General features: G+C 49.7%; 1 protein-coding gene across 2 annotated transcripts in view; it reads right to left on the bottom strand.

The window, feature by feature from the left end:
* The window catches only part of GLT1D1 (glycosyltransferase 1 domain containing 1), a 77,496-nt gene that overhangs the window by 26,859 nt on the left and 28,651 nt on the right, over positions 1-21,986 (bottom strand). For both annotated transcript variants that reach the window (XM_081175085.1, XM_081175086.1), the window contains 2 exons: positions 16,796-16,891; positions 12,638-12,687 (listed from right to left, as the gene is read on the bottom strand). In XM_081175085.1, coding sequence (XP_081031211.1) covers positions 12,638-12,687; positions 16,796-16,891 — 146 coding nt within the window. The remainder of the gene's footprint in view (positions 1-12,637; positions 12,688-16,795; positions 16,892-21,986) is intronic.

The raw sequence follows: 21,986 nt of genomic DNA, 5'->3' as shown, positions 1-21,986 counted from the left end.
TTTGCAAACCCCAAGAACCTCTGCACGTCCTTCCGGTTCTTGGGAGGCTTCCATTCTAGCACGGCCTGCACCTTGCCTGGGTCCATTGCCAGACCTTTGTCTGACAACCTGTAGCCCAGGAACTCCACCTCTCGTGCATGGAATTGGCACTTCTCCAGTTTGACCCACAGCTGATGCTCCTGCAGCCTTTTCAGCACTTCTCTGACATCTTTCACATGCTGCTTCTCGTTCTCTGAGTAGATAAGTACGTCGTCCAGGAAGGCCACACAATTCTTGTACAGCAGGGACCCCAGCACGTGGTGCATGAAAGCTTGAAATGTGCTGGATCCCGATTGTAATCTGAAGGGCATAATGAGATACTCAAAGGCTCCCAGAGGGGTGAACATCGTGGTTTTCCATTCATCCCCCTCCCTCATCCTTATCAAATTGTACGCCCCTCGAAGGTCCAACTTGGTAAAAACCTTCCCTTTACTTACCCTGGCCAAAATGTCATCAATCCTGGGCATTGGGAAGGTCACCAGTTCCGACACCCGGTTCACGGACCTGTAATCTACGACCAAGCGGGGCTCTTTGGAGTCTCTTTTGTCCACAAAGAACACTGGACTGCCCCCCACCGCCCTTGATTCACGTATAAAGCCCCTCTTCAGATTTTTGTCAATGAACTTCCGCAACTCCTGCATCTCCCTGTCTGACATGGCGTACAGCTTACCCACTGGTAACTGAGCCCCTGGGAGTAGGTTGATCTGACAGTCAAAGGGCCGGTGAGGGGGTAGTCTATCCGCCTCTCTCTCGCTGAAGACTTCTTCCAGGTCTGCATACTGAGGTGGTACTCTCCCCTTTTCTCCCACCACCATCCCTGCCACCCTGGCTACTGCCATCCTCGGGGTTTCCCCTTCGTGGCAATGCTCTACGCAGTGAGCTGACCCAAAGGTGACTGTCCGCTGGTGCCACCCTACTACTGGGTCGTGCAGTGCCAGCCAACTCATTCCCAGTATGATAGGTGGTCCTGCTAAGGTGGCTACGTGAAAGGCAATGGTCTCAGTGTGTCTGGAAACTGTCATTTTCATGGGAGGGGTCTGGTGGGTTACTTCCCCTCCCAAAAGTTCTCTCCCATCAATCGTGGTTACTTGCAGGGGATGTTCTAGAGGCACCACCTGTAGTTGGTGTTCTAGCGCAAAATCCTTGCTAAAGAAGTTGCACGAGCTGCCTGAATCCAGCAGCGCCTTCACCTTGATGGGGTGTCCGTTTGGGAGTTCTAGCACCACCTCTATGGTGATGGCTGCTCGGGGAGGATCTGGTTTGGGCACTTCTACTGATTGCTCGCCTGGCTGCTGTGCCCGCCTTCCTGCAGCCAAGCATTGCCGTTTCCCGGTGCCTCCTTCTTTTCCTCCTCATTCCCCACTGCCCCCACCATTCCTTGCCACGCCTTCTTCTGAGGGCACGCTCTGGCAAAATGTCCCGGCTGCTGGCATAGGAAACACCTCTTACTGGTTTTCCCCTCCTTCTTACGCCCCTCGCTGGAGTTTGAAAATCCGCACGCGCTCGCTCCTCCAATCTCCATTGGCTCCTCGGGCGGCACAGTAGACGCTGGCATGTCTGGAATGCGGTTGTCATGCCAACGCTCTGCTCTCCCATCCCGCCTTTCCAGAGCGTGCGTCTCTTGCCGGACTCCCACAGCGAGCGCCAACTTGGTCAGCTGGTCCATCAATTCCGGGCGGGGTGAGCGGGAAAGTTCGTCTCTCACCCAAGGGGATAAGCCCTCCTCAAATAACATTTGTAATGGTTCCGAACTCAGATCCCACCCAAGTTTATGGATCAGCATAGCAAATCTCGACCAGTACTCTCTCACTGACTGGTTTCCTTGTTTGCACCCCATCAGTTCTTTGCGCGTCACACTCAGTTCAACATCGCTCGAGAACATGTGATCCATCGCGCTAAAGAACTTTCTCAGGTCCTTCAAGGCCGCGTTCTCTGCCACCATTAAGGGTCGAACCCAATCTCTGGCCCGCCCCTCCAGGTGCCCCACCACGAAAGCGACTCTTCCCCCATCGTCGGCAAAGTCATCGTACTGCAGCTCCAGCGCATACTGCACTTCTGTCTTAAAAGCGTTATAATCTCTGGGGTTGCCCCCAAACTTCTGCACAAGTCCCGGTACCTTTCTTGCGATGGGGGTAATTTTCCCCTGGGCATCATGTGTCCTCCTTTCATCCAGCCGCGCCGCTAGTAGAGCCAGTTGCTGCTCCAAGTCTCGGTTTCTCTCTTCCAGACTCTGTCCTCCTTTGGCCCCCTCTCCTGCGCCGGCTCCTCCGGTTTGACTCATGACTGTACCCCGGTTCTCTTGCACACAAGCAACGTAAGAGACTCACGGATTGCTGTCACGGGAATTGGGGTTGCTTGTGTGTAAACCTCTAGCTGTTCCAAACTGCTTAGGGGCGGTTGTGTCTTTCCCTGACTGAGCAGCTTGGGTGCTGCTGCTCAGTCGCTCGAAGAATCCGTGAGTGGGCGTCTCCTAAACTTCCTCCAGCATAAGAATTCCTTAACGGACAACCTTCGCCTCGCCTCTCTGCGCGGAAGCCTTCTGCGCAGAGTGGGCGTGCCTAGTGGTGGTCCTCCACCCTCCTCACTGACTTCACTGGTAGAGTCTCGGAGCCTCACCTCCGAGATGCTCTCTCCCTCTCCCTTCTTCCTGGTGTCACCTGGACTTTCTTCCCCAGATGACGTTCTCTCTCTACCCTTACTCGTTCCCTCTCCTGCAGAGTCTGGAAGCCTCGCCTCCCCCCTCTGCTCTGATGTCAGTTCCCTGACAGATTGCAACGGTAAAAATGAATGTGCTAACAAAAATGTTGTTTTTATTTCTATCAATACCAATAATTAAAGGTGTGACGATATTTAAAGAATGGCAAAGAGTATTATCAAGATATGTCTGGCAGGGCAAGAAGCCTAGAATAAAATTTAAGATTTTAATGGATGCAAAAGATAGAGGAGGCTTTGCCCTGCCAGACCTAAAGTTATATTTCGAGGCTGCATGTCTTTGCTGGGTGAAAGAATGGATAAAGTTGGAAAATTCAGAACTTCTGGATTTAGAAGGATATTGTCAGGGGTTTAGGTGCAGAGGCACGGGCAAGGGAGGAAACAGAGAGCGAAGGGGAGGAGACAGAGGAAAGGATGAGTGATGACGACGACCCGAGATCTCCCAGTCTTTCCAGTGAATCAGAGGATTCACAGAAAGGAGCACCAGTGGCCAGGGCAAGGGGGGAGTCTAGGGAGGCACCCCAGGAAGATAGAGCCAGAGGAGACTCAGGGGGGAGCAGCTGGAAATCGGGACCAGCGTCACCGCCAGGAAGCAGGGAAGAGGAAAGGAGCCAGGGGGGAAGCGCTGGCAGCTCACCACAGGAGGGAGGGCAGGAGTCAGGAGTGGCCACACCTCCATCGGGGAGCGAAGAAACGGTTAAGAGGAAAGTGGAAGGTTGGGCGCGCGCGCCAAGTTCAAATGCAGAGGAAGGCGGCGCAGTGAGCAGCCCCGAAAGGGAACCAGGTCCTAAAGCCCGGCGCAAGGAGGCAGAAGGGTCCGGGTCAGCGTCAGAAGAGTCCCGGAAGGAAGAAGCCCCGGGGGGTAGAGGGACCCAGAGGAGGACAGTCAGGAGGAAAAGGTGGAGCAAAGCTAGGATATTAAGTTGGTGCGCACGGGGCGGAGACTCAGACGGAGCCTCGCCGATCTAGCTAGTAGACGTAGAGTTGCAGACAGCAGCGTGAGAATGGAAACTGTAATTCAATAAAGACTTTTACTTAATGACCGCTGGCTAGCGTGATCCTCTGTGAGCTAGGATCTTGAAGCAGCTCTGACAGTAGGCTCCGTCTCTACATTGTGGGCATCTGCAGCCTTGAGGAGGGGAGAGAAACAGGCGCCCACTAGCGAGCTCACGAACGGCAGGAGACATGACGGCTGAGCAGCAGATAGAGGACCTCAGAAAAGCAGTGGCACAACTGAACGCCGAGGTTCTCGCATCCAGGAAGAGAGAGGACGAGGCAGCTGCCGCCTGCAGGGATCTCCAGGTCAGGTTAGACGTACTGGCAAAGCAAACACCCCGGCAGGAGGGAATTGGGTTGGCGAGACGGACAGGCGGGCTGCTCTCTCACTTCGATGGGAACCTGCAACAGTATCCCAACTTTAGAGCCGACGTACTGTGCGCACTGCAACTGTTGCATAAAGACTTTAGAGATGAACAGGAGAGAGTGGGGTTCATCATGTCCCATCTGCATGGGGAGGCGAAAGCATGGTTGCGCAATTTATGGAGAGATAACGATCCGGCGCTCCAGAATGCGGATGCCTTTATTAAAGCGATGGATGGGTGTTTCTTATCAAGTATTGACATTGATCTTGCACGGAAGGAGGTGCATGGGCTGAGACAAGGGAGGGCCAGCGTCAGACAGTATCACGCCCGCTTTTTCGCCTTGGTCAGCGCCCTGGAATGGGACAGAGATTCGGCTCCTGTAAGAGACCTCTTTTGGGAGGGACTGCACAACTCGATTAAAGATGAGATAGCGAGGGGGGAGAGACCCCGAACCACCCAGGAGGTCGTTCAGAGGGCACTGGCAGTGGGGGTGAGGCTGGAAGGACGTCCGTGGAGCAAGGACGAAGGACGTGGAGGGCGCGAACCAGCCGGGGGCCCCTCCTTCTTTCCCAGAGAAGCAGCGCGGGCGCAATCCACGCCTCCGCCAGGAGGAGGAGCCGAACCTATGGAGGTTGGAGGTGCAAGGGCTCAGTCAGCAACCAGAGCCCTAGCACCGGCAGCAGTGAAGGCGAAGCCTCCTAGAGGGACCAGGAAGTGTTACGTCTGTGAGCAGCCAGGGCATATGGCGAAAGAGTGTCCCCAGAGGCCCCACAAGCTTACTGCAGCCTCAGCAATGGTGACTGCAGCAACGCAGCAGGGAGGACCACAGCAGGGAAACGACGATGTCTGGCTGGAGGAAGAGGCACTGGGGCCCAGCCAGACGTGTTAGTGACGCAGTCCCCAGAAATTTTACAGCCAGTGAACCCCCTCCCGCCCAAACCAGTAGTGAGGCTCACAGCATCTCTCCAGCTGCCCAATGGAATCACCATGGACGTGCCAATCACCATCGACTCCGGCAGCAACGCGGACTTTATAGGGCAGGAATTTGTCGACAGGCACGCTGTGCAGTTGCTGCCGGCCACACTGCCCCTGCAGGTTGTCACGGTGGATGGCAGGGAGCTGCTAGGGGGGCAAGTGGTGAAGCAGACGCCACCAATGGTGATGCGACTTGGGAATCACAGGGAAGTCATCAGCTTCAACGTCACTCAACTGTCTGACACGCCCATTGTATTGGGCATGAGTTGGCTGGACAAGCACAGCCCAACGATGGCTTGGTTCCAGAGGCAGCTGGTCTTCGGCTCTTCCTTTTGTGCTGAACACTGCATCGTACCCAGGCAGGAAGGAGAGGAAGAGGAGTCACAGCTGCTGCTAGGCACGCTGCAAGCGATTCCCCACAAGTACGCAGAATTTCTGGAAGTTTTCTGCGAGAAGGAGGCGGACAGGCTACCCCCTCACAGACCATATGACTGCAAAATCGACCTGCTGCCGGGGGCGGCGCTGCCTAAAGGGAAGCTGTATTCCATGTCTGAGGACGAACTGCAGGAACTCAAAGACTTCATCGATCATAATTTGGAGCGCGGTTTAATCCGGGAGTCTAAGGCAGCGGGGGGCAGTCCTGTATTCTTTGTTAAGAAGCGAGACACGCCCCAAAAAAGACTCGTAGTGGATTACAGGATTTTGAACAGTGTGACCAAGCCGTCGGACTTCCCCATGCCCCGCATCGACGACCTCCTGGCGACGGTACGGAAGGGAAAGGTGTTCACCAAGTTGGACCTGCGGGGGGCGTACAACCTCATTCGCATGCGGGAGGGTGATGAGTGGAAGACAGCCATGTTCACGCCACTGGGTACCTACGAATACAGAGTTATGCCTTTTGGACTGCAAAATGGCGCTCACGTTTTTCAAGCATTTATGCATCACGTGTTGGCGGGACTTCTCTACAAGACGTGCGTCTGTTTCTTGGATGACATCCTGATCTTTTCGGAGTCGCAGCAAGAACATGACAAGCACGTCAAGGAAGTGCTGGGCAGGCTAAAGCAACACAGGCTCTACGCCAAGCTGGAGAAGTGCCAATTTGACGTGCCGGAGGTGGATTTTCTGGGCTACAAGCTGTCTCACAAGGGGCTCGCCATGGACAGCGCCAAGGTTCGAGCAGTGTTGGATTGGAAGAGCCCACGCAACCGGAAGGAGGTCCAACGGTTTGTCGGCTTTGCGAACTTCTATCGCAAGTTTATCAAGGGCTTCGCGATGCAGACGGCGGCCATCACTGACACCCTTAGCTCCAAGAAGAAGAAGTTCATCTGGACAGAGCAGGCGGAGCAGTCCTTTCAGGCCCTCAAGCGTCTCTTCGCGTCGGAAGAGCAGTTGCTTCATGTCAACCCCAGCATGCCGATGAGGGTGGAGACAGACGCTTCGGACAGAGCAGTGGGGGCGGTCCTGCTGCAGAAGGACCCGCAGGGCGTGTGGCGGCCGGGAGCGTTTTACTCCAGGAAGCTCAGCAAGTCCGAGCAGAACTACACCATATGGGACAGGGAGTTGCTGGCCATTCATGCAGCGTTCAAGGCGTGGAGGCACTTTCTGATCGGCGCCAAGCACACGGTGCAGGTTTGCACGGACCACAAGAATCTGGAACACTGGCGCACGGCACAGTTCCTGAACCAGAGGCAGATACGTTGGGCTGAGTTCTTTGCGGACTTCGACTTCCGAATAGAGTATGTCCCGGGGGACACCAACATCATGGCAGACGCTCTCTCCCGCAAGCCACAGTATCTGGAGGACGCAACACCAGCGGCCGCCATGCACATCTTTGCACCGACAGTGTGGGCGTGCGCCGCGGCGACCGTGGACCTAGAGGCGGTGCGGCGAGCGTTGCAGGGGGACTCCTTCGCACAAACGAAGATGGCAGAGGTGCGAGGGGGCAAGGCAGCGGCCGACGGTTTCCAGCTACGAGATGGATTGCTCATCCGTAAAGGGGCCATCTACGTGCCGGGTGACGAACTTCGAGCCAAGGTGCTACAGCAGCTGCACGACGCACCCACGGCCGGGCACTTTGGCAAGGAGAAGACGGTGGAATTAGTAGCCAGGGATTTCTGGTGGCCTGGAATGAGAAGGGAGGTCGCAGACTACGTGGCGAGGTGTGACACCTGCCAGAGGGCAAAGCCGGTGCACAAACCGCCGGCTGGACTGTTGGAGCCGCTGCAAACTCCGGTCGAACCTTGGGAAAGGGTGGCTCTGGACTTTGTCACGGATCTGCCCAGCTCAAGGGGCAAGACGGCAGTGTTGGTGGTTGTGGACCTGTTCTCCAAGATGGCGCATTTCATTCCGTGTGCTAAGGTGGCCACGGCAGAGCAAACCGCCAAACTGTTCATAGACCACGTGTTCAAGGTTCACGGTCTGCCACGGTCTATTCTGTCCGACCGCGGGCGGCAGTTCATCTCGAACTTCTGGCAGAAGCTGATGGGCTTCCTAAACGTCAAGATCAATCTGGCGTCGGCGAGACACCCGCAGACCAACGGGCAAGCGGAGCGAGCCAATGCCATCATGCAGCAGTACCTGAGATGTTATGCAAACCAACAGCCTGCGACGTGGGTGGATTACCTGCCGCTTGCAGAGTTTGCCTACAACAACACGAAGCACGTGTCCACGGGCGTCACGCCGTTCTTCGCCAACAACGGGCGGCACCCTAGAACCTTCCCGGGACTGGAATGCAGGGGAGAAGGGGAGCCGCAGTCAGCAGATGCGTTCGCGTCGGAGCTGCAGGAAGTCCACGATCAGCTGCGGCGCCACCTGGAGCTGGCTAAACACGCATACAAGGTACAAGCGGACAAACACAGAAGGGTTGGCGAAGAGCTCCACGTGGGAGACTGGGTCTGGTTAGCAGCCCACGCAGTGCCGGCCAGGTCGTTGGCCAAGAAGAAACTAGGGCATAAACAACTGGGGCCATACCAAGTCGAAGAGCAGGTCAACCCGGTGGCTTTCAGGCTGGCGCTTCCGGAGGGTTCCAGAATGCATCCGGTGTTCCACAGATCGGTGCTCACTCCCTACAAGGCACCGCACAGGTTCCAGGAACACGGAACGGCGCCGAGTCCGCTCAGAGAAGGAACGGGGCACGCGGGAGTGGCACAGGAGGAGCGCATCAACGAAGTCACGGAGATTTTGGACTCCAGATGGGGGGAAGAAGGAGTAGAATACTTTCTCGCCAGGGAGGGCACCCCGGCCAGTGCGAACAGCTGGGTGCCGGGCTACGCTTTAGACGAACCTCTGCTCAAAGACGAGTTTCATGCCCTCTTCCCACATAGACCTATGCCAGCAGACTTTTTCGACGACTGGCTTTTCACGCCCACGCTTTCGGACAGCACGTTCAGGGGGTTCGACTCGGACGAGGAACCAACACGAGACGTCCGTTCCCCGGAGGGGTCACCCTCGGGATCTGTCTCAGAACCCTCGTATTGGTGGGACGATAGGCCGGAGGAGCAGTTCCGCAGGAAGTGGCTGGACTGTTCCGGCCGAGCAACGCCGCCTGGAGGAAGTGCGGGAGAGACGGACATGGACATTTTCGGGGACGACCCTGGTTTCGAGCACGGCGGCACAGAGATGGAAGAGGAGGTGACTGTCGTCAACGAGAGCAGAGAGGAAGACCCGGAAGAGTTCCGATGGAGGCCTGCCACGGGAAGCGACCGATATCCGACGTTCGTCCCTTTGCAACAGCAGCCCCCAGCTCCAGCACCGGAAGGAGGGGAGGGGGGACTGGGGGGCTTCGAGGGGGGGATGGATGTCAGGGGTTTAGGTGCAGAGGCACGGGCAAGGGAGGAAACAGAGAGCGAAGGGGAGGAGACAGAGGAAAGGATGAGTGATGACGACGACCCGAGATCTCCCAGTCTTTCCAGTGAATCAGAGGATTCACAGAAAGGAGCACCAGTGGCCAGGGCAAGGGGGGAGTCTAGGGAGGCACCCCAGGAAGATAGAGCCAGAGGAGACTCAGGGGGGAGCAGCTGGAAATCGGGACCAGCGTCACCGCCAGGAAGCAGGGAAGAGGAAAGGAGCCAGGGGGGAAGCGCTGGCAGCTCACCACAGGAGGGAGGGCAGGAGTCAGGAGTGGCCACACCTCCATCGGGGAGCGAAGAAACGGTTAAGAGGAAAGTGGAAGGTTGGGCGCGCGCGCCAAGTTCAAATGCAGAGGAAGGCGGCGCAGTGAGCAGCCCCGAAAGGGAACCAGGTCCTAAAGCCCGGCGCAAGGAGGCAGAAGGGTCCGGGTCAGCGTCAGAAGAGTCCCGGAAGGAAGAAGCCCCGGGGGGTAGAGGGACCCAGAGGAGGACAGTCAGGAGGAAAAGGTGGAGCAAAGCTAGGATATTAAGTTGGTGCGCACGGGGCGGAGACTCAGACGGAGCCTCGCCGATCTAGCTAGTAGACGTAGAGTTGCAGACAGCAGCGTGAGAATGGAAACTGTAATTCAATAAAGACTTTTACTTAATGACCGCTGGCTAGCGTGATCCTCTGTGAGCTAGGATCTTGAAGCAGCTCTGACAGATATGATAATAGATTTGGTTGGCACACATATTTATGGTATGAGGAAAAAAGAGTGCATAAAGGTTTTGAAAATCACATTTTCCAAGGTCCGCTGATTGAAGTATGGAATAGATACAAAAATTTATTAGAGTTTAAAACTCCATTCTGGCTGTCGCCATTGGAGGTAATGAGTGTTAAGAAGATCAATATGACGGGGAGTTGGATTACATATGAGAATTTAATTACAAAAGAAGGAAATAAATGGAAATTGAAACCATATGATGAAGTTAAAGAATATGTGTTTGATTGGCTACATTACTTCCAAGTGAATGCGATGTTTAAAAAAGAGATGCTGGAGAGAGGTTTTCAAGATGAAAAATCTAGATTTCAAAAAGAAATTGTGAATAATGATGTCAAAATTTTATCTAAAATGTATAAATTATTACTTGAGTGGCATACTAAGGATGAAGAGGTTAAAATTGCAATGATTCAGTGGGCCAAAGACTTTGGTTATAATATTCAATTTGATGATTGGATAAGATTGTGGAAAGAAGGAATGAAATTTACTGCATGTACTACATTAAAAGAAAATGTTATGAAAATGTTATACAGATGGTATCTTACACCAGTAAAACTTGGAAAGATGTATAAAGTTAGTAATAAATTTTGGAAATGTCAGGAGAAAGAAGGAACATTCTATCATATGTGGTGGGAATGTAAAAAAATGAAAGGTTTCTGGGAAATGATTTATAATGAATTGGAAAAAAATGTTGAAATATACCTTTGTTAAGAAACCAGAAACTTTTCTGTTAGGAATACTAAGAAATGACATAAAAAAGAAGGATGAGAAGTTGTTTTTATATGCAGTAACAGCGGCAAGAATTTTGGTGGCACAAAAATGGAAACAGGAAGAAATCCCGACGAAAGAAGAATGGAGAATGAAGTTGATGGAATACGCTGAATTAGACAAGCTAATGGGGAGAATTCGGAACCGGCGAGACCAGAGATTTACCGAAGACTGGAATAAATTTACAGAGTATATTAAAAATATATGTGAAGGCCAATTACGTTTGTAGGTTTTCAAGAAGCTCTGTGATAATAATGGAAAGAAATATTGTTTTATAATAATTGTTAAGATTAATTTGGTTAAAAACAACAACAAAAACAATATAGATGGAAGAAATGTGAATAATTGTGATAATATGAAAAATTTCCAGATAGACCGAAGGAAGTCTGAAAGTGGAAAAATGAAAATTGGATGTATATTTCGAATGGAATGTTTTTCCTTTATTGTTATATTTAAAAATTTTATAAATAATATATATATATATATATATATATATATATATATATATATATATATATGCTTTCGTAGATTTTCACGGGTACAGGAATGTAGGTTTTGGTGTCTTCGGGTGTCTTCCCGTGTAAGAGTTGGGGTGTCTAGGCGACGTTTCGACGAGGTCTCACTCGTCATCTTCAGGCTGGTGCTTTCGGCTTCTTGTTCTAGTAACAAGAAGCCGAAAGCACCAGCCTGAAGATGACGAGTGAGACCTCGTCGAAACGTCGCCTAGACACCCCAACTCTTACACGGGAAGACACCCGAAGACACCAAAACCTACATATATATATATATATATATATATATATATATATATATATATATATTAAAAAGAAACACAGAGGTTACATCAGGTGATTTTGGGTCTCTTGTGGCTATCCTACCCCCACTAAACTTTTTTTTTTAAAAAAAAACTTCTATGAGGAGTAGATTCTATGAGGAGTAGAGACAGTTTAGTGGGTTATATTTTACTCTAACATTTTCAGATGGCCTAAAAACAAAAAATACAATTGTGCAAACTGGAAGTGAGTAGAAGGAACATTATGGGTTTTTGAGGGGACACCTGCTGACACCTTATGCGGGTGCCATAGGAGGTACTAGTGGGTACATTGGCACGTATGAGCACCAGGTTGGCAATCCTTGGTTTAGTGTGACCTTAAGGTATGGTTATCAGATTTTTTTCAATGAATCCAGGGACCCCCCCTTCTTTTTTTTCTTTCTTTTTTTTTGAAGCTGAGTAGCAACAGCGAGACAGTAGTGGGGATGGTGAGGCAAAAGACCCTGGGCCCAAGCACACATGCATATTGTATAAACGTGCAAAGCCCTTCTTTTGCACCCTGTGAAACATAAATGCGCAGAGTTTTTAAAAAACTGGGCAACAGCCAGCTGGCCACGACTCCCGAGCCTCCCCTGATCATTCAAAACAAAGGGGGCAGGGGGCAGGAGATCTGTACCGCCGGACGTCCCTGGTTCCCCTTTGGAAGTGGCGGCGGCAGTAGCAGTCAGCAGCCCGGAGTCAGCCTGTTAGCACAGTTGGCTCTGGCTGGCTTCAGGAGCTACTCGTTGCCCACTGCCGTGGCGCCCACCATTTTTCCTCTCTGGAAGTCCCCATATGATGTGTTGCGCACAATACACATCATATGCAGTGGCGTAGCGTGGGTTGTCAGCACCCGGGGCAAGGCAAGTAATTTGCGCCCCTTAACCCGTGGATTTGCGCCCCCTAACCCTAACCCCCAGATGTTGCGCCCGGTGCGGCCGGCCCCCCCTGCACCCCCCACGCTACGCCACTGATCATATGGGAACTTCCAGCGAGGAAAAATGGCAGGCAGCGAGCAGCTCCCGAAGCCAGCCAGAGCCAACTGTGCTACCAGGCTGGCTCCGGGCTGCTGAGGCTGCCGCTGCCATGTTTTCGGGGGACAGATTTGCAAATCCGGGGACTGTCCCCAGGAACAGGGGACATCTGGTAACACTACCTTAAGGGCAGATAGATCTGACCCACGGGGCATAATCTAGCAAGACATTCTGGTGGAAGCCCCACACAGCAGTTTTGAGGGATGACTCCTTCTCAGTGGGGGGCTATAGACTTAACAGCACGTGCCTGCCATAGCACATGAAAACAAATTCACGCAAAGAATTTATATTTAGAAAGAAGGCTTACAAAGAAAGCAGGGAAACTTACTGCGGGTCCAATTATAATCAGGTGTGTGCTGGGCTCCTCTCGGTGCCATTCTATCAAACAACAGGAGAGAGTTCTGGTTACAGGAAAATAAGCGTCATATTGTTCTGGTTAGGGCATTGTAAAGAGAAACTCGGGCAATCCATCAGTTAATTGGTTTATGCAAATTTTGACTCATTAAAAAAAAAAAAAGGAAGGTGCCCCCAACCTACTGGGCAGCAGGCTTAAAATTAATTAATTAATTAAGGAATTAAGTATAAATAGATTAATAGAGTATTAAAGGAAAAAATAAGGTTAGAATGAGTTAAGATAATTATAGGATAGAAAACAGGGGAAGATGGAAAGGAATTGCTGAAATAATTAACAGAAGTGGAATACAAAAAGGGAGGTGTGAGGAGGTCGTGGAAATAAGTGAATGAAAGATGGGATAGTGAAATTGTTTGATTTATTTTATTGTTGTTGTATTGTTCTGTTAGTTTAATGTATTGTATTGTATGTGTTTTTTCTTTTCTTTTAGTGTTTAATTTTTTTTGAAAAAGTAATAAATATTATTTTTTTTAAAAAAATAATAAAATTAATTAATTAATCAACCACAAAGTTATTTTGCTGTTTCTGGAGAGAGGCACTCGTGAAAAGTCAATGAACACAGAAGCACTGGTCAGGGTAACAGGAGCTGAACTCTGCATTTCCATAGCAGACGCGATACTGGAAAGCTCTTCGCAATCACTGTTGTGCTGATGTATCAATCATTCTGGCAAACCCGACAGCCATTATGCCCAATTCACAGCTGGGGGACTGAGGCCAAGACACTGTGATTTTTCCAATTGCCTTACATTGTGCAGAGCTCCTTCAGATACAGGACCTACTTGCTCTCTCTCCTAGCCATGGTATTCTGGCCCTCCTGTAGCTCAGTTAAAGAAATCTTACTTGATCAAATCATATACATCTTAATGAATTATTCAATCAATCAAAGCTGCATGTGAATAAAACAACAGTCTACTACAGTGGTGCCTCGCAAGACGAAATTAATCCGTTCCGCGAGTCTCTTTGTCTTGCGGTTTTTTCGTCTTGCGAAGCACGGCTATTAGCGGCTATTAGCGGCTATTAACGGCTTAGCGGCTATTAACGGCTTAGCGGCTTTAAGAAAAAGGAAACAAACTCGCAAGAACTCGCAAGACGTTTCGTCTTGCGAAGCAAGCCCATAGGGAAATTCGTCTTGCGGAACGACTCAAAAAACGGAAAACTCTTTCGTCTAGCGAGTTTTTCGTCTTGCGAGGCATTCGTCTTGCGGGGCACCACTGTATATATTTCGGAAAATTGTTTGCTCATTTGCTTTATGCATTTGGACATCTCATAAGAGTTGGTATTTTGCATTATGCTTCCTGGGTTCAAGAAGCAAGTTTTCATCTATGCTTGGATAAAATTGGATGCCATTTTGAATCAAGATGGAGGACTGAACCTGTCAAAACTGCATTGATTTAAAACCAGATTCCAAAACCATACCAATTTTTTTTTTTTTGTCCCTTAAGAATTCCTAAGCAACACCAGGCACGAGGCTGCTAGTTCTAAAGAAAAACAATGTTCTGTCCCAATAAATTAATAAACAAGTTGTTACTTATTTTAGTATAGTTCTAGCAGAGGCATCTTCCCTCCTGTCTCACACTCGTACATGAGAACATCTCTTCCTGGATGCTGCCTGCAGTGACAAGCGCACACACATTATCTATGCCTCTCCACGCACACACCCCAGTGGTTCTGCTTCCTTCATCTGCAAAAGTACGAACATCTGGCCAATTAATTGACTGAACCTCACACAACCAGCCTGCTAAGATTTCTTCAGTCAGGTGACAGCCCTATGTAGCAGCGAAGTGGATTACTACCCCATGTTCATATTTAGTGAGCAGAATTTACAGCTCAGCTTCAGTGCAGAGAGACTGGATTAGTCTGATGATTAAATTCACTGCTTAATCAATGTTCTCTTGCTGAGGGTCAGTTCCGAAGCCTTGTCACTTTCGTGGTTTCTCTTCAGTACAAGTGTAAATGCTTGTGCTCAGAGCTGTCTCCCTGAAGCCTGTCTCCTCCATTTCTCTCTTTCTTCTCTCTCTCTCTGTCTCTCTCTCTCTCTGTCTCTCTCTCTCTCACACACACACACACATATGCAAACACACTGCCATCCAGTCCTTGCCCCTGATTCTGTGTTCAGTAGACTTCTTGAGCTTTCCTTTAAAAAAATATCCCATGGCCTTGCCCAACCTGATCACTTGGACCTCATTTCTTGTTGTGCCAGCCTCCCCCCAACCTGGTGCCCTTCAAGGTTTCAGATCCCACCAGACCCTACTAGCAGACTGCTTTGGGCTGATGGGAGTCCAGCAACCTCAGGAGGACATCAGGTTGGAGAAGGGCTGGGGCAGGAACTACTGAGCCAAGTGGGACTATCAAGGGCAGGAGGAGAAAGATTTGGTGCTGGCCAGCAGGTAATAGCTTTTCCCACCTGCCTTGCCCCCCCACCTTAGGAGCCTTCATAAAGGAGCTGTTTCCAGAGGAAGAACTATGGGGGGTGGGGGTTGGAGAGACTCTGTTTGCCATCAGGAGACGCTGCTCCACCTCCAGCCCAAGGAACCTTTCACAAGGGAGCTGCTGCCATGAATATAATGCGTATGTGTCTCTTTAACGGACTGAATAGAGGGAAAGATTATGAGTCATGGGCATAGCTGTCAACCACGGGAAAGTCCCTTATCCCAGTGCCGTGTCCCGCTGCTGTCCCTTATTGATGATGTCCCTTAAATTTCCCGGGTTTCAAAGGAAGCAGCTCCTCTCCCTCCCTGCCTGCTGGCCAGGGAGGAGGGAGGCTCCAACTGTGTTGCTTGGCTGCACTGCTCACCCAATAAGGAGTCTAAGAATGACTGGGGGGGTGGAGCTTGTATGCCTTGTGCCGATCAAATCAGCTGTGTTGCCTTGGGACTCGCCTTTGCTCAGCGCTTCCAAGCAGAGAGGTGACGGTGGTTTTCCTTGCTGCATCCCCTTCGCCGGGTTGCTGCGCTGTGGGAACCACTGCTTGAGGCTTCGTTTGGCTGCTGGCTGGGCTTTCTGCCTTTGGCTCGGAGGGGCTCAGAAGTTGAACATACATGCTTTCTGAAAATCCCTTATTTTGGCTGCTGATCCCTTATTTTCAAGGCTGCTGGTCCCTTATTTTTATATCTGTAAGTTGACAACTATGGTCATGGGGGTGTGGAGAGTGTATGTATGAACTTAACAGTGCTAGTTTGTTTTTGGGCTGCTGCTTTGTTGATATTGCCTTGTAGATTATAAACACTGTATTGATTTGTTAATCATATAACGTGAATTTTGCTTTAATTGTGATGCTTAGCTTTTTTTTTAGTTGAAATAAAAAAAAATTTAAAATTGTCCAGTAGCACCTTATAGACTATCTCAGGCCTATTTAATTGCTCATCTTCTAACATTGTGTATGCCATCAAATGCCAACAGTGCCCTTCAGCTCTCTATACAGTGGTACCTCTGGTTACATACGCTTCAGGTTACAGACTCCACTAACCCAGAAATAGTACTTCGGGTTAAGAACTTTGTTTCAGGATGAGAACAGAAATCATGCTCTGGCGGTGCGGCGGCAGCAGGAGGCCCCATTAGCTAAAGTGGTGCTTCAGGTTAAGAACAGTTTCAGGTTAAGAACAGACTTCTGGAATGAATTAAGTACTTAACCCGAGGTACCACTGTATTGGGCAAACTGGACAAACCCTACGCCAAAGGATAAATGGACATAAATCTGACACCAGGAATCACAAGACAGAGAAACACGAAAGCTTATACCAGAACAAACTTAGTTGGTCTATAAGGTGCTACTGCACAATTTTTTATTTATTTCGGCTGTGTCAGATCAATGCAGCTACCTGAATTTATTTTTTAGTTATTGCTTTGTTAACACAGTTTAACAGAGTGTCATTGTTTCACGGACAATTTGTTAATTATTCTAAATGTTTTGTGCTGTGTCTGTGATGTTCTATTACGTTCCATCATGCTATCATTATTTATCGTTTGTAAGCCTCTTTGGGATCCCTTTAAATGAACAGAATCACAGAAACATAATGAATCAAAACCAATCCTGCATTTGCTACAAAGCAAAAAAGAAAGAAAGGGGGTACCAACCTGCAAAAGCATCCACTAAATAAAGAGGATCCTTGACTCTTCTCAGACCACATATCAAGAGGAAGAGGCGCAGACTGCTGCTGTCCTGGAGAATCCCTGTATTAATAATAATAATCAAGAATGTCAAGAAAGCTTAAACATGCCTGGAAATGTGAAATACAGAAATCAGGAAAGTTATGGTTCCACCCTTCCTCTTAGCTTTCCCACCATCCTTGGACTTGGATAGTGAGCACCCAATGACATCCTAATCCTGTTGAATGAGACATGGGGCCTTGAAGTCACCACAGCCAGTTCCTCAAGGACACAGGGCCAACTGATGCATAGACAAAGCCTTGGGTAGCCCCAGTGCTTGGCTGAGACAAGTCTCAGCCAGTAGGGCCTACTGGGACTGCCCAGGCTCCTGACATGCTTAGAGAGACTTGTCTGGACTTTGATGACCTGCTCCCAGAGCTGACTTGACCTGCTTTGCTACCTCAACTCCTCTGCTGAAGAAGAGTTTGGATTTGATATCCTGCTTTATCACTACCCGAAGGAGTCTCAAAGCGGCTAACATTCTCCTTTCCCTTCCTCCCCCAAACACTCTGTGAGGTGAGTGAGGCTGAGAGACTTCAGAGAAGTGTGACTAGCCCAAGGTCACCCAGCAGCTGCATGTGGAGGAGCGGAGAGGCGAACCCGGTTCACCAGATTACGAGTCCACCGCTCTTAACCACTACACCACACTGGCTCTGCTGAGCCCTAAAGATCTGGCAGAACAGGACAAAGATGGAACCACAGGGTGGGCCATCAACCTTTGTCGGGCTAGCAGGCACATGTGGAATTTTGCAGAAGTGCTGTGGGTGCCAGTCACAAAATGGCTGCCAAAGGGGTCTTTGTGGTATTGCACCAAACGGCTGCCGCATCTGAAAGAGCAGGGAGGAGCATAAAGTGGTGTAGATTTTCTCCCCAATGAATGAAGGGGGCAGAGAGGAGGGAGGCAATTAAATCAGCCACTGCCATGCTCACTTACGAAAAAAAGCTCTTTCCACCTCTCTTCTGCTCAGAATAGTAAGGAGAGCAATTGTATGATCCACGGCTTCCACTGATGAGCCAATGGAAGCAGAAACTGAGCAGCATAGATTTCTGAGGACTTATTTACGGAGACCTTTCATGGGCCTTCCATGGAAAGCACTGGTGCCCATGTGTGAAAGGTTGGCAACCCCTACTATATGTGCTTTATGGGTGTGTGGCCAGAGATAACAAGAGAGCTTCCACATCCTGAAAATCAGAACAGCTCTGAAAATTAAAAACATCCCTCTCCGAATCCTTCACCACTGCCTGCCAATCAGCTCCCTCAACACTACACCTGACATTTCAGTTGTTAACATGAGAGGGAAATCTACTGAAGATAGCAATCTATGCTCTTCGTCGTGCTTCAAATGCATTCTTTTTTTAAAAAAATTAATAATAGTAATAATCTGCCAAGGGAAGTTTTTCAAAGTGCCACTCGAGTCAATGTCAGTCCAGTTGAGGTATGAAATTCAAAAAATAAAATAACACACACACCCCATCATGTTTAAAGACGAAAGAGAAGGGACAGAACATAAAGGGAATGGCAAAGTCTGAGGCAGCTTGAGAAGGCAACAGTTGAGATAGGAGCGGGGTTGGAATAAGCTTCAGAGTGTCATGGTCTGGTTCACGGGCGATCAAAGTCCCGGCTGGGGACGTCGGGACCGGGGGCAAGATGGCAGGGTGGGAGAAGGAACGGGAGTCCAGAAGCCAGGAGTCGGGAAGCCAAGAGTCCAAGGGTCAGAGAGCCGGGAGTGAAGAAGCCAAGGGTCCGAGGGTCAGGAAGCAATGAGTTACAAAGTCAAGGGTCCGAGGATCAAGAAGCCAGGAGTCACAAAGTCAGGGGTCCAAGGATCAAGAAGCAAGGGGTCATGAAGTCAAGGGTCCGAGGATCAAGAAGCAAGGAGTCAAGGAACCAAACACAGCAAGGCAGTGAAGGGGTTCTGTGGCAAAGAGCCGAAGGGAAAATGCTGACCTTATATCCCTTCCCGGCTCTTGCCACCAGGTGCTGTGAGTTACCAATCGGCCTCACCTGTGTGGCCGTGCCTTGCCTCTCCAGAACAAACTTAGGAAGGCCCCAGTCCTATTGGTCACAGGGCCTGGCTCCTGCACGCACACCTGACACAGAGTTAGGGAATGTAAGAAGAGCCCTGCTGGATTCGGCCAATGGCCCGTCTAGTCCATCATCCTGTTCTCACACTGGCCAACCAGAGGACCATGCGCAGCCCACAATCAGGACCTGAGCAGAGCAGCATTCTTCCCGCCTGCGATTTCCAGCAACAGGCATTCAGAGGCCTACTACCTCTGAGGTACCATAGCCCTTGCAGCTAGTAGCCATTGGTAGTATAAAGCCAGTTTCTTTATAAGGCTGAGCCAGACCATTGGTCCATCAAGCCCAGCGCTGTCCATGCTGATAGACAGCAGCTCTCCTGGGTAAGGGACATTCCAAGCCCTGTGCCAGGGACCTTCTTGCATGCAAAGCAGACGATCTACCCCTGAGCTATGGGCTTTCCTCCACTGTTCATTACAGGGGTGCAACTGCCGGGTCATCTCTGGTTGCATGTGGGGCTAATGGGTGGGGCACACTGCACAGCATTGTTCAGTGCTTTTTTCATTTCTAAAAAAAGATTGAGGTTGAATCCTGACAAGACAGAAGTACTGTTTTTGGGGGACAGGAGGCGGGCAGGTGTGGTCCTGAATGGTGTAACTGTGCCCCTGAAGGACCAGGTGCGCAGCCTGGGAGTCATTTTGGACTCGCAGCTGTCCATGGAGTCGCAGGTCAATTCTGTGTCCAAGGCAGCTGTCTACCAGCTCCATCTGGTACGCAGGACAAGACCCTATCTGCCCGCTGACTGTCTTGCAAGAGTGGTGTGTGCTCTGGTTATCTCCCACTTGGATTACTGCAATGTGCTCTATGTGGGGCTACCTCTGAAGGTGGCCCGGAAACTACAACTAATCCAGAATGCGGCAGCTAGACTGGTGACTAGGAGCGGCCGCCGAGACCACATAACACCAGTCCTGAAAGACCTACATTGGCTCCCAGTACATTTCCAGGCACAATTCAAAGTGTTGGTGCTGACCTTTAAAGCCCTAAATGGCCTCAGCCCAGTATACCTGAAGGAGCGTCTCCACCCCTATTGTTCTGCCTGGACACTGAGGTCCAGCGCCGAGGGCCTTCTGGTGGTTCCCTCACTGCGAGAAGCAAAGCTACAGGGAACCAGGCAGAGGGCCTTCTGGGTAGTGGTACCCGCCCTGTGGAACGCCCTCCCACCAGATGTCAAAGAGAACAACAACTACCAAACTTTTAGAAGACATCTGAAGGCAGCCCTGTTTAGGGAAGCTTTTAATGTTTAATAGGTTATTGTATTTTAATATTTTGTTGGAAGCCACCCAGAGTGGCTGGGGAAGCCCAGCCAGATGGGTGGGGTATAAATAATATATTATTATTATTATTAAAAAATGTTTAGGGGTACTCTCACGTTCCTACTCATACTGAAATACTGCCCCTCAATGAGGCCAAACTTAGATTCACAAAACGTTCAGGGGTCTGCGTACCCCCGGGGGGAAAAGCACTAGCGCTGTTCCACTGTCTCCCCCAAACTTTCTGCTGGCCTTGGCAGGAATGCTACAGATAATTCCACAGGTGAGGAACCTGTGGCATTCCAGATGTTGCTGTGCTGATTCCCTTCAGATGCCTGCCTGCATGGCTAATGGTCAGGGATGATGGGAGTTGTAGTACAGCAGCATCTGGAGGTTTCCTCCTCCTTAGATAAACTGGGAAAGCTCTCCCCCCGATCATCTCTCTCCCATTGCATCATTTTCTCCCTGTGTTGTCCTAAAAAAAAAAAGACAACCCAGCAAATAACCCTCTGCCAGTAAGTTTCCTGCCTCTTAATTTCCTAAAACCTTTGTGATCTTTTTCAAAACAGCCATGAAACGCAGGAATATCAACCACCCCGAGCTACTGAAGTAGTTCCCGAAAGCTCGTTTCCCTAAATGTCACCAGGGATTGGTAGCACGTTCCAGCAATATCGCTTTTGAAAATTAAAAATCAAGCCGGGGATTTTAAAATGCTTTCATCTTCACAACATTTCCGTTTGGCTTCCATCTGAATAGGCCGGCTCCATCATATAAGCTCCAGACAACCGAAAAGGTGATTTTAAAGGAGGTATTTGATTCACATTTTAATTTTCTTGTTTGAGGGTATATATCCCCCCACACACACACATTCTCCGAGTCCAAACACAATTACAAAATGTTTGACTAAACAGCAAAAAAAGAAATAAAAAGGTAATCAAAATATTTCTAAAGCTCAAAACTGCATTTCTTTTATAAGAAAGGAGAACAGCTATTCTTAATGGCAGTTCAATATTTTAAAAATACCAACACAGTCTCCAAACTGGTTTATTTATTTCTTTTCTTTTGCTATCTTCCCTTTACACAATTTTGCTCACAGCAGATAAATTCCTTAATTTTTAATAACCATTCTTTCAATACTGACACTTCCCCTCAGTATTTTAGCACAGACGACTCTAGCATCTATTAACATAAGAAAGCTCCCTTCTCTTTCTTTTAACTAGCAACCATTTTAAAGTTTTTTATTCTTCTTGCAGTTCAAGGAGGTAACCCACCTCCCCGCCCCCATGAGATGGCAAAGGACTGGTGATTTTTTTACCCCAGAATAGCCACCACAGGTGTTAAGGCCTCTGAACAGAAGCATCAAGAAGCAAGAGCCGCTGCAATAGGGAGGTAGACAGGCTTCTCCACACCCCAGAAGTGCTGTGGCTTATCACAATATACTTTCAAAACATGTAGGTCACATTCACAGAAACTTAGCCTTAGGAAAAAAGAGAGACTTTTAGGAAGACTGGATTCTGCTCTTAGTTTATATTCCATGCCATTCCTGTGCAGCTGGTGGATCGCGGAATGGGTGTAGCTCAGCTTCTACAAAACCAGAATAGGTGGAGTTTCAAATGAACATCTGGAACAGATCTAATCCCCTGAGCTGCAGCTGCATTAATGGTTTCTACCTGAAAAGCTGGGACGCGGGTGGCGCTGTGGGTTAAACCACAGAGCCTAGGACTTGCAGATCAGAAGGTCAGCGGTTCAAATCCCCGCGATGCGGTGAGCTCCCGTTGCTCGGTCC

The sequence above is a fragment of the Podarcis bocagei genome (genome assembly GCF_964188305.1).
Source record: "Podarcis bocagei genome assembly, chromosome: 16".
Classification (NCBI taxonomy): domain Eukaryota; kingdom Metazoa; phylum Chordata; class Lepidosauria; order Squamata; family Lacertidae; genus Podarcis; species Podarcis bocagei.
The sequence above is the reverse complement of the archived record's forward strand: the minus strand, read 5'-3'. Positions and strand labels throughout refer to the sequence as shown.